Genomic DNA, 15,057 nt, shown 5'->3' with positions numbered 1-15,057 from the left:
GGAATGGTGTTTGGAGCAGGAGACCAGGCATCTGGCACTGGGGATCCTTTTAGCTTTTCACTGATTCATATGCCAGTCAAGCAAGTCACCATCACTGTTTGTGTCTTGGTTATTTTTCTCCTTTGGGGGAATAATTGTTGTGAGGGAAGCACTTCCCCAGCACTTACGACGGCACCAAGCGCTGTTTTAAGTGCTTTAAACATCATGAACCCCTGTAACACTCTCTGGGGTAGGCCTCGTCATTATTCCACGTTACAGCGGAGGCACGAGGAGGTCAGATAACTTGCATAAAGGCACACGGCTCCCAGGTGGTGGAATTGGGATTCCAACCCAGGCCAGTCGGGCTCCGAAGGAGTAGAATAATAATTCCGTGCTTTATTCACAAACTGTAAGCAAGGGCTGCTGCCCTGGAGGGCTTGGGGACCCTGGAGGCTGCTAGGTAATGAGATGCGTTGCTGAGGTCGGTGCTCCTCTTAACAAACACTCTTGCTCCATCCTTCTCTCTGGTCATCCTCCTTTTCTCCAGCGTTTTCTATCTTTGCCAGCTTTATGCGTACAGAGTCCTCTCTGATCTTGAGAAAGCCATTTTTCCACCCCACCGTCTCTTCTTTCTTCCCTTCCCAGCAGATCCCTCATGTGACAAGCATGCCCCTCCCAGCCCCTCGTTAGGGACTGTTTCCCACGCTCTTCCTTTATATCCCCTGGGCCTCGCCTGTGCCGGGCAGCCGTGTGGCTTCACGTGGCGGCTCGATGGCGGGTTAGCCGACGCCCTGGGAAGCACTCCGTGCTCTGTCCTGACCGTGTCTGCTTTCAGTTTTGCCATAGCGAAAAGAGGCCGCCTGCTGCTTGCTGATGACATGGGCCTGGGGAAGACCATCCAAGCCATCTGCATAGCCGCCTATTACCGGAAGGAGTGGCCGCTCCTGGTGGTGGTACCGTCATCTGTGCGCTTCACCTGGGAGCAGGTCAGCTCTCCTGGTGCCGTGATTTTAACGAGGAAGGCTTTCCTCAGCGTCAGAGTCATCAAACGACAGTTTGGGGACAGAACCTGGGGAGCTCGAAAGATCTGTCTCAGCTGAAGGAGGAAGGGAGCCTGCTGAGGCCAGGCTCCTGGTTGTCTGAGTTAGAGTCAGGCTAGACCTTCAGGGAGGAAGGGCAAGGCCTTACCAAGCTCAGACTTGCTTCTGTCTGTCAGTAGACGCTTCCCGAGCACCTCTGGTGCCCCTGCGAAGAACACCTTTCACCTCTACCCCACTTAAGTTTCAAAATAGTTTTACTTCCTTTATTTCCCTTCATCCTTAAACAGCCGTGTGCAGCAGGCACAAGATATTAACCCCATTGACAGATGAGAAAACTGCCTCTCCAAGAGGTTAAGCACCATGCTTGCTGCTAGTGAGGAACGGTTCCGGGGCCTTGAGGTCGCACCTCCTGACTTTGGGCTCAGGGCCCACACCGGTAGCAGGTGGTGTGGGCAGGAGGTTCACAGTCTACCGGGCACCTTTATGGCAGAAAAACCTGACATGACCATTGTATTATCACTCAGCTGTGAGCTTTGTCTCCCGTAAATCCAGGGATCAGAGGGGTCCCATGAAATGAATAAAACTCTACATAAGCAAACTTGGTGAGGACGGAAGACGTGGTTCATCGTCCGTAGCTTTTCCCAGATTCATGCTACTCGAGCTGGCTGTCGGCTTCCTCATGCCGAGGCTCTTACTAAGCCCCTGTGAGCTGCTCTTGGGGAAGAGGCAGCTCTGCCTGCAGCCAGTGGGCCTGACGCCCAGACATGCCCTTCCAACCCAGGAGAAAGCAAAACTTTAAAAAAGTGCATGTCGAAACAGTACCTCACTCTTTTCTTGTCCTTGTGATCTGAATTGTGCCAGAGCCTCTAGGAGCTAACAATTCAACACACGTTAGATTCCCACAGCACCCTCGGAAATTCTAGGGAAGAGCAGATGGTCAGATGCTTATCAGCAGGACAGAGCCTGGCCTAGCGCTCCTGGAATCAGAATGGTGTCAGCCCAGGCTCACTGGGAGCACCCAGACCCCCGGCCAAGGACAGAGGCACCTGGTGGCCGTCCACTGGCTCCAGGCACTGGCTTTGGCTAGAGATGGCAAGATTTCTGGGGAAAGCAGGTGCCTTTGTAGAAAGCACTGAACCTTTTCATCATCGTCAGTGCCTTTGGCGTACCAGGCTCTGCTAAAAATTCCTTTATAAAATTCCTCTTTAAAAGAGTTGCATTCTTTCCTTGCAGAAACTTGTCATCTATCTAGAGGTCACAGAAGTGGAATCCACAGACACCCCAAAGCGACTGCTAACAAGTGCTTGCTTACCGAGGAGGGAAGTGTCCCGTTAGTGGAAAGCGAAGGGGAGTGGGTGGGTGAGAGGAACAGGGCAGCGACAGTTGTTCGTGGGGACAAGGTTATGATGAATGCAGGAGGGCCGGGAGGGGAAGAGACCGAGTTTGTCTTTAGGGAGCGTTCACGTCGGTCCACGTGGAGAGAGGCGGTGGGTGGGTTAGCGGGGCCACAGCTGGCAGCTGCCAGGCTGGATCACCACTTGGGTTTTGCTCTCTCCTGTCACCCCCAGGCCTTCCGTCAATGGCTGCCGTCTCTGAGCCCAGACCACATCAACGTCGTGGTGACTGGGAAGGACCGCCTGACAGCTGGCTTGGTCAACATTGTCAGTTTTGATCTTCTGAGCAAGTTAGAAAAGCAGCTGAAACCCCCTTTTAGAGTTGTCATCATTGTAAGTGACTTGGCAAAGTCTTTAAGTACTTTATCTCTGGGGAAACTTTCTGCTCGAGAACTCCAAGAATGTCCATATCTGTAATCTCATGGAGCCTCACTAGGTTTCTAGGAGAGTAGAAATCACTGGCTTTATTTTGTAGGGAAATGATCTTTCATTTCTCTCAAATAGTGGTTCTCGACCCTGGCTACATATTAGGATCTTCTGGGGCAGGGGCGGGCCCTTTTTGAAAAATTGTGGTTTACTAGGTCTGTGCTGGGGGTTTCTAGCCCACCTCTCCCCACGGGGGGTCATGATGGAGGCGAGCACGTGAACCCCCGACGGCCCGGGGCTCCAGGAGCTACAGCCTGGACAGCATGGGCTGTGCCTCCATCTGGTGCCCTCCTGTCGGCGTGACTCAGACGTGCAGTTCAAACAGTTAATAGATTTTCTTCCAGCTGATAAACGGACGCTCCCTTCCTACCAAAATAAAGCAATTTTTACCCTAGTTGTTTTTTTTTTAAAGCAGGCTTTAGAGTTTAGAGTCCTGCTCCCAGATGTGATGGTACATCTTTTAGCTGCCGCTTTCCTTCTTCTAACTCCTTTCGTACTCCAGAAGGAAAGTCTAGAGAGACTGGCTTCCAGCCTCCTCTGTCAGTACTCAGTGTGTCTACGTGGCTCACAAATACAGCCCTGAAAACTAGTGAGTCTCTCCCGTCCCCAGCCCCGTCCAGCCAGCTACCACCCCCAGTCCAGGTGACAGACGTCCCGGGGCGAAGCCTGCGGTGGATGGTTTCCAGGGGAAGCTTATCCTCGCTTTTCCTCTTGGCAGAACAGGGAAACCCAGTGCCTCCGGGTAACACGAAAGGTTTTTTATTCACACGCGTGACTTGAAAAAGCCAGTGGTGTTTTCCTCCTCTAAAGATAGGATTCTCTACCTGCAGCGGCCTCCCAGATCTTGCTGCTCGTCTTGTCTAGTGCACGTCTCATCTAGAAGGAGCGAAAGGAAGGGTTTTTAGAAAACTCTTTGAGGACCTCTGAGTCACTCGCGTCAACAAGACTGCAGTGGGGCCTCTGCCTCGGGTTTCCCGGCAGTGAGCTGACCGCGAGGGAGGCACCTTCGTCCATTGGCTCAGCTAGCCAGAGGTCGAAGGCAGCTCTGGACCCTGCACAGGGCTGTGTACCGCGGGTGTGGAGCGAGCGGTCAGCCCCTGGTCTCCGGGGAGCCGCAGTCCAGTGAGACAGACTGACACACACGCAGATCATTACAGTCCGTTCCAGGGCCTTCGGAGACGCGGGAGCCAGAGCCTGTGGGAGCTCAGGGAAGCGGGGGAGAAGGCGCGGGCTGGGCCGCAGAGCCTTGAGCCAGCTCGGGGCACACACGGGTCTTCAACACACGGCGTTAGTGCTGTGCAGGGGGGCGGTGCAGCCTGACAAGATAGGAGAGCACCTTGCAGGGGTTTGTCCCGTGCCGCGTGCGAGGTGGGCAGGGCAGGGGAGTTGCCAGCCCCACTTTGCAAGTGGAAAACTGTCCCTGAGAGATGAAGCGACTTGCTCACAATGTCATAGAGAAGGTGCCCCAGAGCCTGGTCCTTGCCCAGGCCCCCAGCCGTCTCCTTGAAGGAGAAAGCACTAAGAGAGGCAGCCTCAGTGCGACGCCGTACCAGGGTCAAGCTTGACGTGGGCTCTCTCTCTCCGTCTACTCAGGATTTGGCCTTGTTCACTTACGTGGCTGTTTCTTTTCAGGATGAATCTCACTTCCTCAAAAACATTAAGACTGCCCGCTGTCGTACAGCTGTGCCCCTCCTCAAGGTGAGTGCTGCTGAGGACAGACTTGGTGCCTGAGCCCACTCGGCACTGAGATCTGCTGTATTTTGCTCGGGCTGGACTGGTGTCCAAGGGGAGCAGGGGCCGCAAGTCCAGGGCTGCAGGCCGTGGATGTGACTTAGCATTGACTCAGGGCATCTCTGCCTAGGACTTCGGTACCAGATTCGTTTTTCTTCCTAACATCCTGCTGAGGAACTAGTGGTCAGTGCAGTCGTCTGTCCCTCAAAGATGAAGACCTGTTGAAGGACACAGGCCAGGTTGGAACTCACTCTGGACTGTCCTCGGGCTCCTCCTGGACAAGGCAGAGGGACAGCCTCCAGCAGCGGGCCCTCTAAACAGCCCAGGAGGGACTGCCTGTCTTCTACGTGGCTTGCGGGGCAAAGCTCTCACGGTGCAGACTCAGAACCAGGCCGTGGGCGTCAGCAAGAGGCGCCACAAAGCTGAGACCTGCTTTATAAATAAGATGATACCCTTTTCTGGGGCCGCCGTAAGGCTGTTTTGTTAGCAGGAAGGTCAGCCATCCGCATCCTTTTCTGAGGTGGTCTAACCTATGCTGAGCCTTTGGCTGCTTGAGTCCTGGTTTCAGAGCAGAAGGGGTGTGGGTGGGTGTGTGTCTGTGTGTGTGTGTACAGTGCAGCTTTGAATCTTTATCCAAAGGCATTCTATTCTGACCTGCAGTATAAGCTCCATGCTTTGTGTGGTACACACTTCGGTGTCTATATTCTGTGTCCCAGCCCCTCCATCCCCAACAGAGGGAAGGCCCCCAAATTTCCTTCCATCTATTTGGAGTGAGCTTTTTCCTACTTCAGGAAAAAAAGTTGTACAATTAGAAAAGTAGTCTTTTCTCTCATAACAAGGTAGAAATATCTCACAGGTGACTTTGGGGGAATCTCCTTTGGTTTGTATGAACTGAGCAAACAAAAGCACATGTTTATCTTGGGCTCTAGTAAAGTGGCCTTTGGGTTGCTCCCGATTTTAAAACTGCAGCTTTTATTGCTTAAAAGAAGCTTTAAGTTGTACCTAAGCTAGGGAAAACAAATATGCTAAATGTTGGTGAAACTTAATAGCATTTGAAAATTAAGTTTTTCCAACTCCCCACAAAACACACTCGAGTGTCTGCTCATTTCAAGTTTGTTTTGTGTTCGGAGTAACAGGTAATATGATAACATCTTCCAAAGCAGGATTATGTCATTCTCTCCAAACCTAAAGGTCCTTTACTTAAAAACCTTGATTCTCTGCCCAAATTACCTATAAATGTTTATAGGTTGAGAGCCATTTATGGACACACTTAAATGTTTTTCCCAAAGTGGTGACCCTTCTTTTGGGGAATTTTAATATGTTTTCTTTTGAAAAATGTTAATAGACCCTGGTACTGTGGTTCCAATATTACAGCCATAACTAAAATTAAATCTGTACCGCTGATTGTTTAGACAAAAGAAACTGCACAGTAGGTAGATGATATCATTAAAGATATAATAGGAAAACTTCTTAGCAACTGTCTTGTTAATGCACTCATTGCCTGGTCAGGCAAGCTGGACTTAAATATTGGTTTCTGAAATATGTGCTTCTGAGCCAGACCTTTTAAAGCAGTGTCTACATTTTTCAGATCTTGGGTATATTTCAGAGTGACACATTTAAAACAAAATTTTAACTGCTAACTAGTATGTATTACTCTGCATTGGCCGTAGAACTCGGATGAATTAATGTTTCAAAACAGGACCCGTGAATATAGCCTGTTCATGGGTGTCTCGAAGCCACTGTCATCCATAACATTGACTTCACGTGTGTTGGACCGTTGGCACAGTTGAGTGGAGGAGGAGGAGGAGGAGGCATCCTGTGTTATTCTGTTAATCAAACCTCCCACCTCTCTGCTGTATTTCCATCGAGATCAGAGTTCCTCAACCTTGGCACTATTGACATTTTGGGCTGGATAATTCGTTGTTATCCACAGGGCTGTCCTGGGCATCGTAGGACATTTAGCTGCATCCCTGGCCTCTACTCACTAAAGGCCACTGGCTCCTTCAGTTGTGACAACCAAAATTGTCTTGGCAGGTCTTGCCAAGCGTCCCGGGGGAGGAAGGGGGAATTACCCCTCGCCATTTCTGTTGAGAACCACTGATCAGATACTCTAAGGAAATGAGTGAATCTAGGTATTTTGGGAATAAGAGGAGAGTTGGGAAGAAGGAAAATAATGCCTTTGAAGAGCCAAAGAAGGGCCGAGTTTAATACCACTTGACTGTTCCTCTAACTTGTGCGCCTCTTAGAACTATATTCTGATAATATGTCAAAATATTTTCAGCAGATGTTCATGGTGAGGTAATTAGGTTATATCCTACTGTCTGTGAGATAGGCCAGATCATGTGGGTTTCCTGAATGGAAACAGCAGCTGCATGCAGAGGACGTTTTGCTTAGGTCGTAAGAAACTGGTGGTGTTGCCCCCTGGGAAATGTGACATCTTTCTTCCCCAACAGCACTGTTTTCCTGGGCTGCTAAGCGGGGTGGTTCTATTTTCATCTACAGTTGACCCTTGAGCAACGTGGGTTTAGCGTGCCTTTAACTTATATTTAGCTGGCCCTCCATAGCTGAGGTTCCTCCACATACTGACATGCATCCAACCTCGGGCAGTATAGTACCGTAGTATTTACTATTGAAAACATCTGCCTGAGTGGACCTGTACAGTTCAAACCCGTGTTGTTCAAGGGTCAACTGTGTGAAAGTAGGCAAGACAGAAAGCTATAAAGAACAAAACTGAAATCACCTTTAATCCCTCCAACACAGAAAACCACTGTTAACAGTTTGGTTATTTTTCTAACATGTCAGCTGTAGGGCACGATCATTTTTAATGGCTTGGGAGCGTTCTGTGGTATGGACGCGTCCCATGATTTAACCCTTAGTGTTGGACACTGTTTAGCTATTATAAATAATTCTGCAAGTGAACCTCATCCGTATGTTCATAGCTTGTATACTTTGTCCTCTTAGGATGAATTCTTCCACTCAGAATTTCTGGGTTGTAGTTTTACCTTTTGATAGTTGCCTCTGAAATCCAGTCTGGCCATGCATCACCACCTTCACTCCTGCTCAGGCCAAATCACATGGTCTTTTTCTCCATGTGACTCCAGCCCTGAAGGGTATCTGACTTTTCCATTGTGAGCAGTGAGGTGTGTTTGAGTTTCCTTTAGTGGTTTTTTTTTTATTTATAGTGCTTTTTATTGTTAAACCAGTTAGATTATTTCTTTAGAAGAAGAAAGGCCCTCAGAATCCCACCATCCTCCCCTAATAAACAGCTGTTTCTCTTTCTGTGGGAGTAGAGTCCTTTTATGTCTGTCGATTGGCTAGATCAGATGAGAATAGTGGTCTAAGGTATCTGAGCTTTTTCTTTTCCTTTTTCATTGAAGTAGTTTAACTAGATGATATATTCAAAGAGTACAGAAGGGTGTACAGTGAAAAATAACTCTTTCTCCCCACTCTGGATCCCCCAGTCCCTTGATCTCTCTCTTTGAAGACAGCCACAGTTACTGGATTTTGGGGTTTAGTTGTAAAAATTAGTCTATGCCCATGTCAGTACATTCAACGTGTGTTTCCTTTCTCCCTCCCTAGAGTGTTCTACAACCAGTTTTGCACCTTCCTTTTTTCCCTTAATGGTGTATCTTGGTGATCATGCCACCTCATTCCCGATAACTGGACCTCATTCTTACAAATAGTATTCTACTGTATAAATCTGTCAGAATGTGTATCATCTGATCCCTTTTGTTGGATTTGTAACCAGGTTTTGGATGTTTTCTACAGTACTACAATGGCAGTACTTGTGATATACAAGCAGGGAGTCGAAAACCCAGTCCCTCTGCGTTTGGAGAGATGGCTCTTTGCCTCTTCAGCCCAGAGCGGGAGTGGGGTCCGCTGGAGGGTCTGCTCTCACCCCCATTGTGATCAGGCAGGCTGCAGGAAGAGTCCCCTGCTCGTGTGAATCAACTAACTTCTCTCTGACGCTTAAATAGACATCGTTTTTTTCCATTGTTCCATCGTGGGTTTCTTGGGTGCTAGAAGAGTTACCTGTAAGGCGTTCAATTTAGGTTTGTTTTATGTAGTTTTATGCATTTATATTTTCCTAAACTGGAAGTTCTCAAGGGTAGAGGGTGGCGTATAAACCATGTGAAACCGGACACGATTAAAGGCCTTACGGATGACAGTGATGACAGTAGACGTGTCGGGGCTGAGCAGGCTGAGTCATTCCGTAATAGATGAGACGCCGTATTGGAGCAGGCTGAGTCATTCCCTAATAGATGAGACGCCGTACTGGTTTCTTTTCAAAGCTGGCCTTTTTCTCTTTCCATAATGCTGCCTCTGCTTTTTTTAACACCCACAGGCATCCATTTTCAACGGTCCCATCATCCCCCCTAGTCTGGACAGTATATGGGAGGTCTGACTCCATGTTAACTCCGTCCTATAAATATCAGGCAGAGAACCCTGGAGTTAATTTCCAGTACCTGATCTGTGAGCTGCTGCCCGGGCTCCATCCCCAGGCTACAGCAGTGATGACGTGGGGAATAGGTTTGGATGATGAGCTGATTTTCTCTTACTGATAAGACTTTTCATTTTCCCCGTTTCATTGAAATGGTCTTGAGCCAAGGCAAGTGGTGCTATAGGCGTCATTCAAGAAGCTCATTGTTATTTTAATGAGTCTGCATTAAACCGTGTAGGAAATTAGAAGGCCCAGGTAATTGAACTGTGGGAAATTATAGCTGGAGAAATTCATAGCTCTCCTGTCATAATGGAATTAGGTATTGGCAGTTGCTGAGAGGCCAAAGTGCATCTCAAGAATGGTACATATTGTATATTTTTAAAGAATCCTTTTTCTTCCCTCTGCTGCACCTTTATTTATTTATTTTGATGAGGCAGTGTATCTATCTGAAAACCTAATTTCCTCCCCTAGGCGACTGACTGCATGCGATTGCCTTATGCTGCCATCATTAACTCAAGGTTACAGTGGTTAGGTTAACAAGCTGTTTCTAGACAACTGAGCCCCCCAGTAGGGTCCCTTCCCAGAGCTGAAATGGATTTTACCTCCAGTGATCTTTGGCCATTCCATGTTCTAGTACAGTAGGGAAGTGTCTCCTTTTTTATCTCACCCTCTTTCTCATCTGAGTAAGAGGTAGGATTTTGGGTCTGGTCTTCTTGGGTCAGGTCGGTGTCAGGATAAGGAGGAACCCGAAGTCTGTCATTGGAATTGACCAACTGTTCATGCCCGTCCTGCCCTCAGCTGAGCAGGCTGCTGCAGGCCTGGGCTGAGTGTAGGGTAGATGGATCCGGGTCCCACCTTTTAAAGTCCTTATTAACTGCCAAATGAGCTTGAATCAGGGATCTCTAGGCTCAAAGCATTGTGCAGCTGAGTTAGTGACAGCCTTTTTTTTTTTCCTCTAAAGAAAACAAATAGAAGCTTATACACAGGCCATTGCTGATGCTTTCTCCTGGGATTGAGAAAGGGCTGGTCCTAGGTGTCATTATCTAATCATAGGTTCAGCTTGGGTGTCAGAAATCCATCCTGGAAAAAGTTCGGACCTGCTGCTGTCTCCCCTACTTCCCCTTCCTCTAACCATGCTGGATTCTTTGAGTTTACTCCACGTTCCATAGGACACCAGTTAGCTTCCTTGTGAATATTGTTAGGCATACAGTGAATATTTATTGATTGCTTACTTTGTGCCAGCCACTGTTTTACGAAAACAAAGGTGGACACAGCCCAGTCCTTGGTCTCAAGAAGCTTGCAGTCTAGTGAGGGAGACAGACAAGATAGAATTCAGTGTAAGGGACTAAGTGCTAAAGTAGATGCGGGCAGAGGGTGTGGCCGAGGCAGCTTAGGAGATGACGCCCAGCCTCTTACACGGGTCACACCGTGAGGTTCTTGGAGCACACATGCTCTTTTTCTCTGGTCATGGTACCTTCCTTCGCTTAGAGTTCCCAGGTTGTGGTCACCCAGAGCTCTGGAGTGAGGCCAGCCATAGTGTCTTTGGAATCTAGATCTACCTTGGATCTAAGATGCATGAACTTGAGAAGTACCTGCGGTCAGAGTGCGAGGAAGTGAAGGTGTTCATGCAAGATTCCAGGGGTGTACTGTTCCGGGGGCCTCGGCTCCAACTCCTGGGGGTGCTGGGGACATCCCTTGCATGTCCTCTGTGCGTCTCAGCGTCTTGGGCTTTTGTGTTCTAGGTTGCCAAGAGGGTGATCTTACTGTCGGGCACCCCAGCCATGTCCCGGCCGGCAGAGCTCTACACGCAGATCCTTGCCGTCAGGCCGACTTTCTTCCCTCAGTTCCACACCTTTGGACTTCGCTACTGTGGCGCCAAGCGGGTATTTGTTCTTTATTCCCCCTCTTCCCTGCCCACCCCCATCCTGATTTTCACACTTCCCTTTCCATTCCTTCTTTTCGGCTGTGGTGTGATCAGAAGAGCACTGGCCATAGAGCTGGATTCAGATTTTAGCTCTGCTTTGCCCCTAACTCTGACCTTGGAGTGTCCTCTAGGGTAAGATAAGAGCAGCCCCTCCGAGTTCTAACGCTTGTGGTGATTCCAGGTTAGTGTTTTCCAGTAGAGCGACCAGTGGCCAATGCGTAGGTGCCTGGAGCTCTGAAAGCCAACAGCTCTTGCCTCAGAGAAGGGCACTGAGGAGAGCTCCAGGTGAGGCCAAGGCCCTACATACTCTGCGCAAAAAGGACAGAGGAAGCCTTTGAACAGGTGGAGTGGGAAGCATGATCTCAGGCTCCCCTGGTGGGCTCTCATCAGTGGGCCTTTGCTCATAAATGTCGACTCATTATAGTGAATCGTGCCTGGTCAGCAGGCCAGAAGCCTCTGACCTGCAAATTATCTCTATGAATACGGTGCCAGTGGAGCAGCTGCCCCTGAAGCTATAGTCTGCACAGCTTCCGTTCTCCAAAAATGGCAGAGGAAGCCTTGTAAACAAATGCCATTGCAATCAAAATCGTGATTTCTGGACTTCCCTGGTGACGCAGTGGTCAAGAATCTGCCTGCCAATGCAGGGGACACGGGTTCAATCCTTGGTCCGGGAAGAACCCACATGCCGCGGAGCAACTAAGCCCATGAGCCACAGCTACTGAGCCTGCGCTCTAGAGCCCGCGAGCCACAACTACTGAAGCCCACACGCCTAGGGCCCTTGCTCCACAACAAGAGAAGGCACTGCAACGTGAAGTCCGTGCACCGCAATGAAGAGTAGCCCCTGCTTGCCGCAACTAGAGAAAGCCCGTGCGCAGCAACAAGACCCAACGCAGCCAAAAAAATTAAAAAATAAAAAATTTTTAAAAATCACAATTTCTAAAACCTGTTTTTTTTAATAGATGTATTTAATTAATTTTTTTTTTTTTTTTGGCTGCGTTGGGTCTTCCATGGCTTTGTGCGGGCTTTCTCTGGTTGCCGAGGGTTTCTCACTGTGGTGGCTTCTCTTGTTGCAGAGCACGGGCTCTAGGCGCGCGGGCTTCAGTAGTTGTGGCACGTGGGCTCAGTAGTTGTGGCTCGTGGGCTCTAGAGCGCAGGCTCAGTAGTTGTGGTGCATGGGCTTAGCTGCTCCGCAGCATGTGGGATCTTCCCGGACCAGGGATCGAACATGTGTCCCCTGCATTGGCAGGCGGATTCTCAACCACTGCGCCACCAGGGAAGTCCCTACTTTTTTTTTTCTTTTAACTGTGGCCAGATTCTTGCATTAAGAGAAGCCACTGAAAAGAATGCCCCATGCCGAGCTCATTTTCGACCCTATACCATGAAGGCATTTGCTGAGAACTTCCAGTTGATTTCAGAGTGTATTTTTTTAAAAGAAGAAGCAGTTTTTGATCATTTTATTTCTCCACCTTTGGCTGTCTCTTCCTGTTCTCAATTTAGCAGAGGTTTACAGGACACCTATCACATCTCCAGCATTATACTAGGTCCACTGGCCCTCGAAAATGATCAAGCCTAGCCCCTGCCCTCGGTGGTTCACAGTCCAGGGTGGGGTGAGGCACGAGGGAAAATGAGCAGCTGAAACCCTAAGGCAGCAGACACCCTGGCTCCCTGATTTTCTACAAGACCGTAGAAGTCAGTCCTGTTTCCAGTAAGATTGTTAGTGAAGGACAGGGTTTTTATTTTAATTGGTAACATCTTCTCTACCTGTGTGGTAGGAAGTAGACATTCTTGCTCACTGCCTCCTTGAGCTGCTGAATGAAGGAGCCATTTTTATGAAGGACTGCCTGGGCACTCTAAAACCCTCCTCTGGTTTCAGCAAGACTGCAGCACCTGTGTTCTGGGTTCTCTTCCCTTCCGCCGCCTCCACCATGGCCACCGCGATGGCATTCACCAGGTCACACATGGTGAGGCCCACGCTGGGGAAGAACAGCTTCATAATCCCTGTAAACCTCATCAAGTAAAGATATTACAGCATCATCTGTTACCTTGTGCACCAGGCTCTGTAGGGTAAGCCCTCGGGAAAATTTCTGCATTTAGTGTATGGGAAGAGTCTGACAACTGAGTGTCTCGTTTGTTCTTGAATGTAGCAGGCATCAAACCACTTGACATCTTGCCTTTGCTGCCAGAAAGGTTAGCGCCAAATTGTGGGACGCCATGATACACGTTTTTGGTTCTCTCATTCCTGACTTTCTTTCTTCCTTTTCCTTCCTGTTTCTCATTTGTATTCTGTGAGGTTTTATTCATCCCTTAAAGCCACTTGAAGTTCTCTGAACAAAGCCAAGGGAAGAGAGGGTTGTGAGAAGGCCATTCCCGGAGGTGACGGCTCTGGTCCTGGCCCTGGGGACTCTCACGAGCTGTGTCTCGGTTCTGCCTCCACAGCTGCCCTGGGGATGGGATTATTCAGGCTCCTCCAACCTGGGGGAGCTGAAGCTCCTGCTGGAGGAGACGGTCATGCTGCGACGCCTCAAGGGCGACGTCCTCTCCCAGCTCCCAGCCAAACAGCGCAAGATGGTGGTGGTCGCCCCAGGCCAGATCAGCGCCAGGACCAGAGCTGCCCTGGATGCCGTGGCCAAGGAGATGACCACCAAGGACAACACTGTGAGTCCGGGGCTGGAGATGGGGATTGGGAGGTCCCCTTGTGCACAGCTGTTCCTTCCCTGGGCGGGCACCGGAGAGCTGACCCAGAGTCCCCCGACCTTGTCTTCCCGTAACCTCTCACCCCAGCCCCGGGCAGGATGGTGAGCCCGCTTCATTTCTCAGCCTACCTAGTCTGCTTCCAAAATCTCGTATTAATTTGCAGTTTTCTACGTGTGTAGATCACTGTTGACGGACAGTCACAGAGATAAACCCCAGGGCAACCACAGGATGGTGGTATGTATTCTGAATCCCTCAAAGAAAGTTGGAGTTTATAATTAGTGTATTTTGAGAATACTTCCTTTAGTAATGGTCGTTAGAAATTAGTCCTAAGTGTATTTGTTATATATGTTAATGCTCTAACCATCCCATGTCATTTGCTTTAGTCAAAAAAACAAATTGACATTTACATAACAAAGAGTTTTCAAACCCTCTTAACTTTTAATCCTTATTACGGTCATTTATGGTTGCCAACAAGTTGGCACCCCCATTTTATAGAGGGGGAAACTGAAGCTCACAGAGAGTGGGATTTGCCCAAGGTCTTATGGCTACTCTGTGGCAGAGCTGAGGCTATAACCAAGCCTGTTAGCCCTATATATTAGGGCTCTTTCCACTATGGTGACTTTGTCTTTTCAAAACACTTGCATTTCATATCTGTCTTTAGTGTCATACTGTGCTAAGTGCTGTAAAGTAATCTATACCAGCCCCGTTTCTGTCCTCTTGGGATAAAAACCTTGCAATTTTCATTCCCAAGAAAATGACAGTCATTGACATTTTCTGACATTATCATAAAGCATTATCTGGGCTTGATATTACCCTGTATACAGAAACTTAGATCTACATGAGATGCCAGCCTTCTGGGAGAGTACAAAATAAATAAGATGACAGGAGACAGAATGTGTGATTTTTTTTTTTAATGTTATTTTACCATGTGATGAACAAGACTGGCTAGTAATTTTTAAGAAACAGTATAGGGTAGAGGATGCACTGGTAACTTGTCTAGCAGTATTTAATTTATGCTGTATTATACATAATAATCAGGATGGCCTGGAGGAAGTGAGCAGGCATAATCTCTTTGCCGTGGAGTTTTCAAGTAAAGTTCCTTAACATTGATGTGGACATACAGACCAGTGGTTCTCAAATTATATTTCATTGGAACCACGAGCAGAACCAGGGTGTTCTGTTGCTAAAATCAGCGTTGGTGTCTTTTTCTGATTTCTAGAGAAAAAAACGCAGTGAATAAAAACGTTTTCTCAATTTTAGTTTTTTCTTAGAACTTTCTTAAACCTTTAATGTCTACTAACTTTTGCCCACCAGTGAACTCCACCAGACAAGGAAACCAATGAACATGTATAGCATATGTAATATTAATGGGAAAAATTCAGATGTATGATCTTTTTAGATGCAAAGGTCTGAATGTTTATAAAATGC

At 48.3% G+C, this 15,057-nt stretch overlaps 1 protein-coding gene across 3 annotated transcripts in view; it reads left to right on the top strand.

Moving 5' to 3' along the window:
- Positions 1-15,057, top strand: part of SMARCAL1 (SNF2 related chromatin remodeling annealing helicase 1) — a 48,986-nt gene that overhangs the window by 16,691 nt on the left and 17,238 nt on the right. For all 3 annotated transcript variants that reach the window (XM_068544503.1, XM_068544502.1, XM_068544505.1), the window contains exons 8-12: positions 815-965; positions 2,588-2,746; positions 4,472-4,537; positions 10,754-10,894; positions 13,372-13,590. In XM_068544503.1, coding sequence (XP_068400604.1) covers positions 815-965; positions 2,588-2,746; positions 4,472-4,537; positions 10,754-10,894; positions 13,372-13,590 — 736 coding nt within the window. The remainder of the gene's footprint in view (positions 1-814; positions 966-2,587; positions 2,747-4,471; positions 4,538-10,753; positions 10,895-13,371; positions 13,591-15,057) is intronic.

This window comes from Eschrichtius robustus, chromosome 5 (genome assembly GCF_028021215.1).
Source record: "Eschrichtius robustus isolate mEscRob2 chromosome 5, mEscRob2.pri, whole genome shotgun sequence".
Lineage (NCBI taxonomy): Eukaryota > Metazoa > Chordata > Mammalia > Artiodactyla > Eschrichtiidae > Eschrichtius > Eschrichtius robustus.
This window is presented reverse-complemented; position numbering and strand designations above follow the sequence as displayed.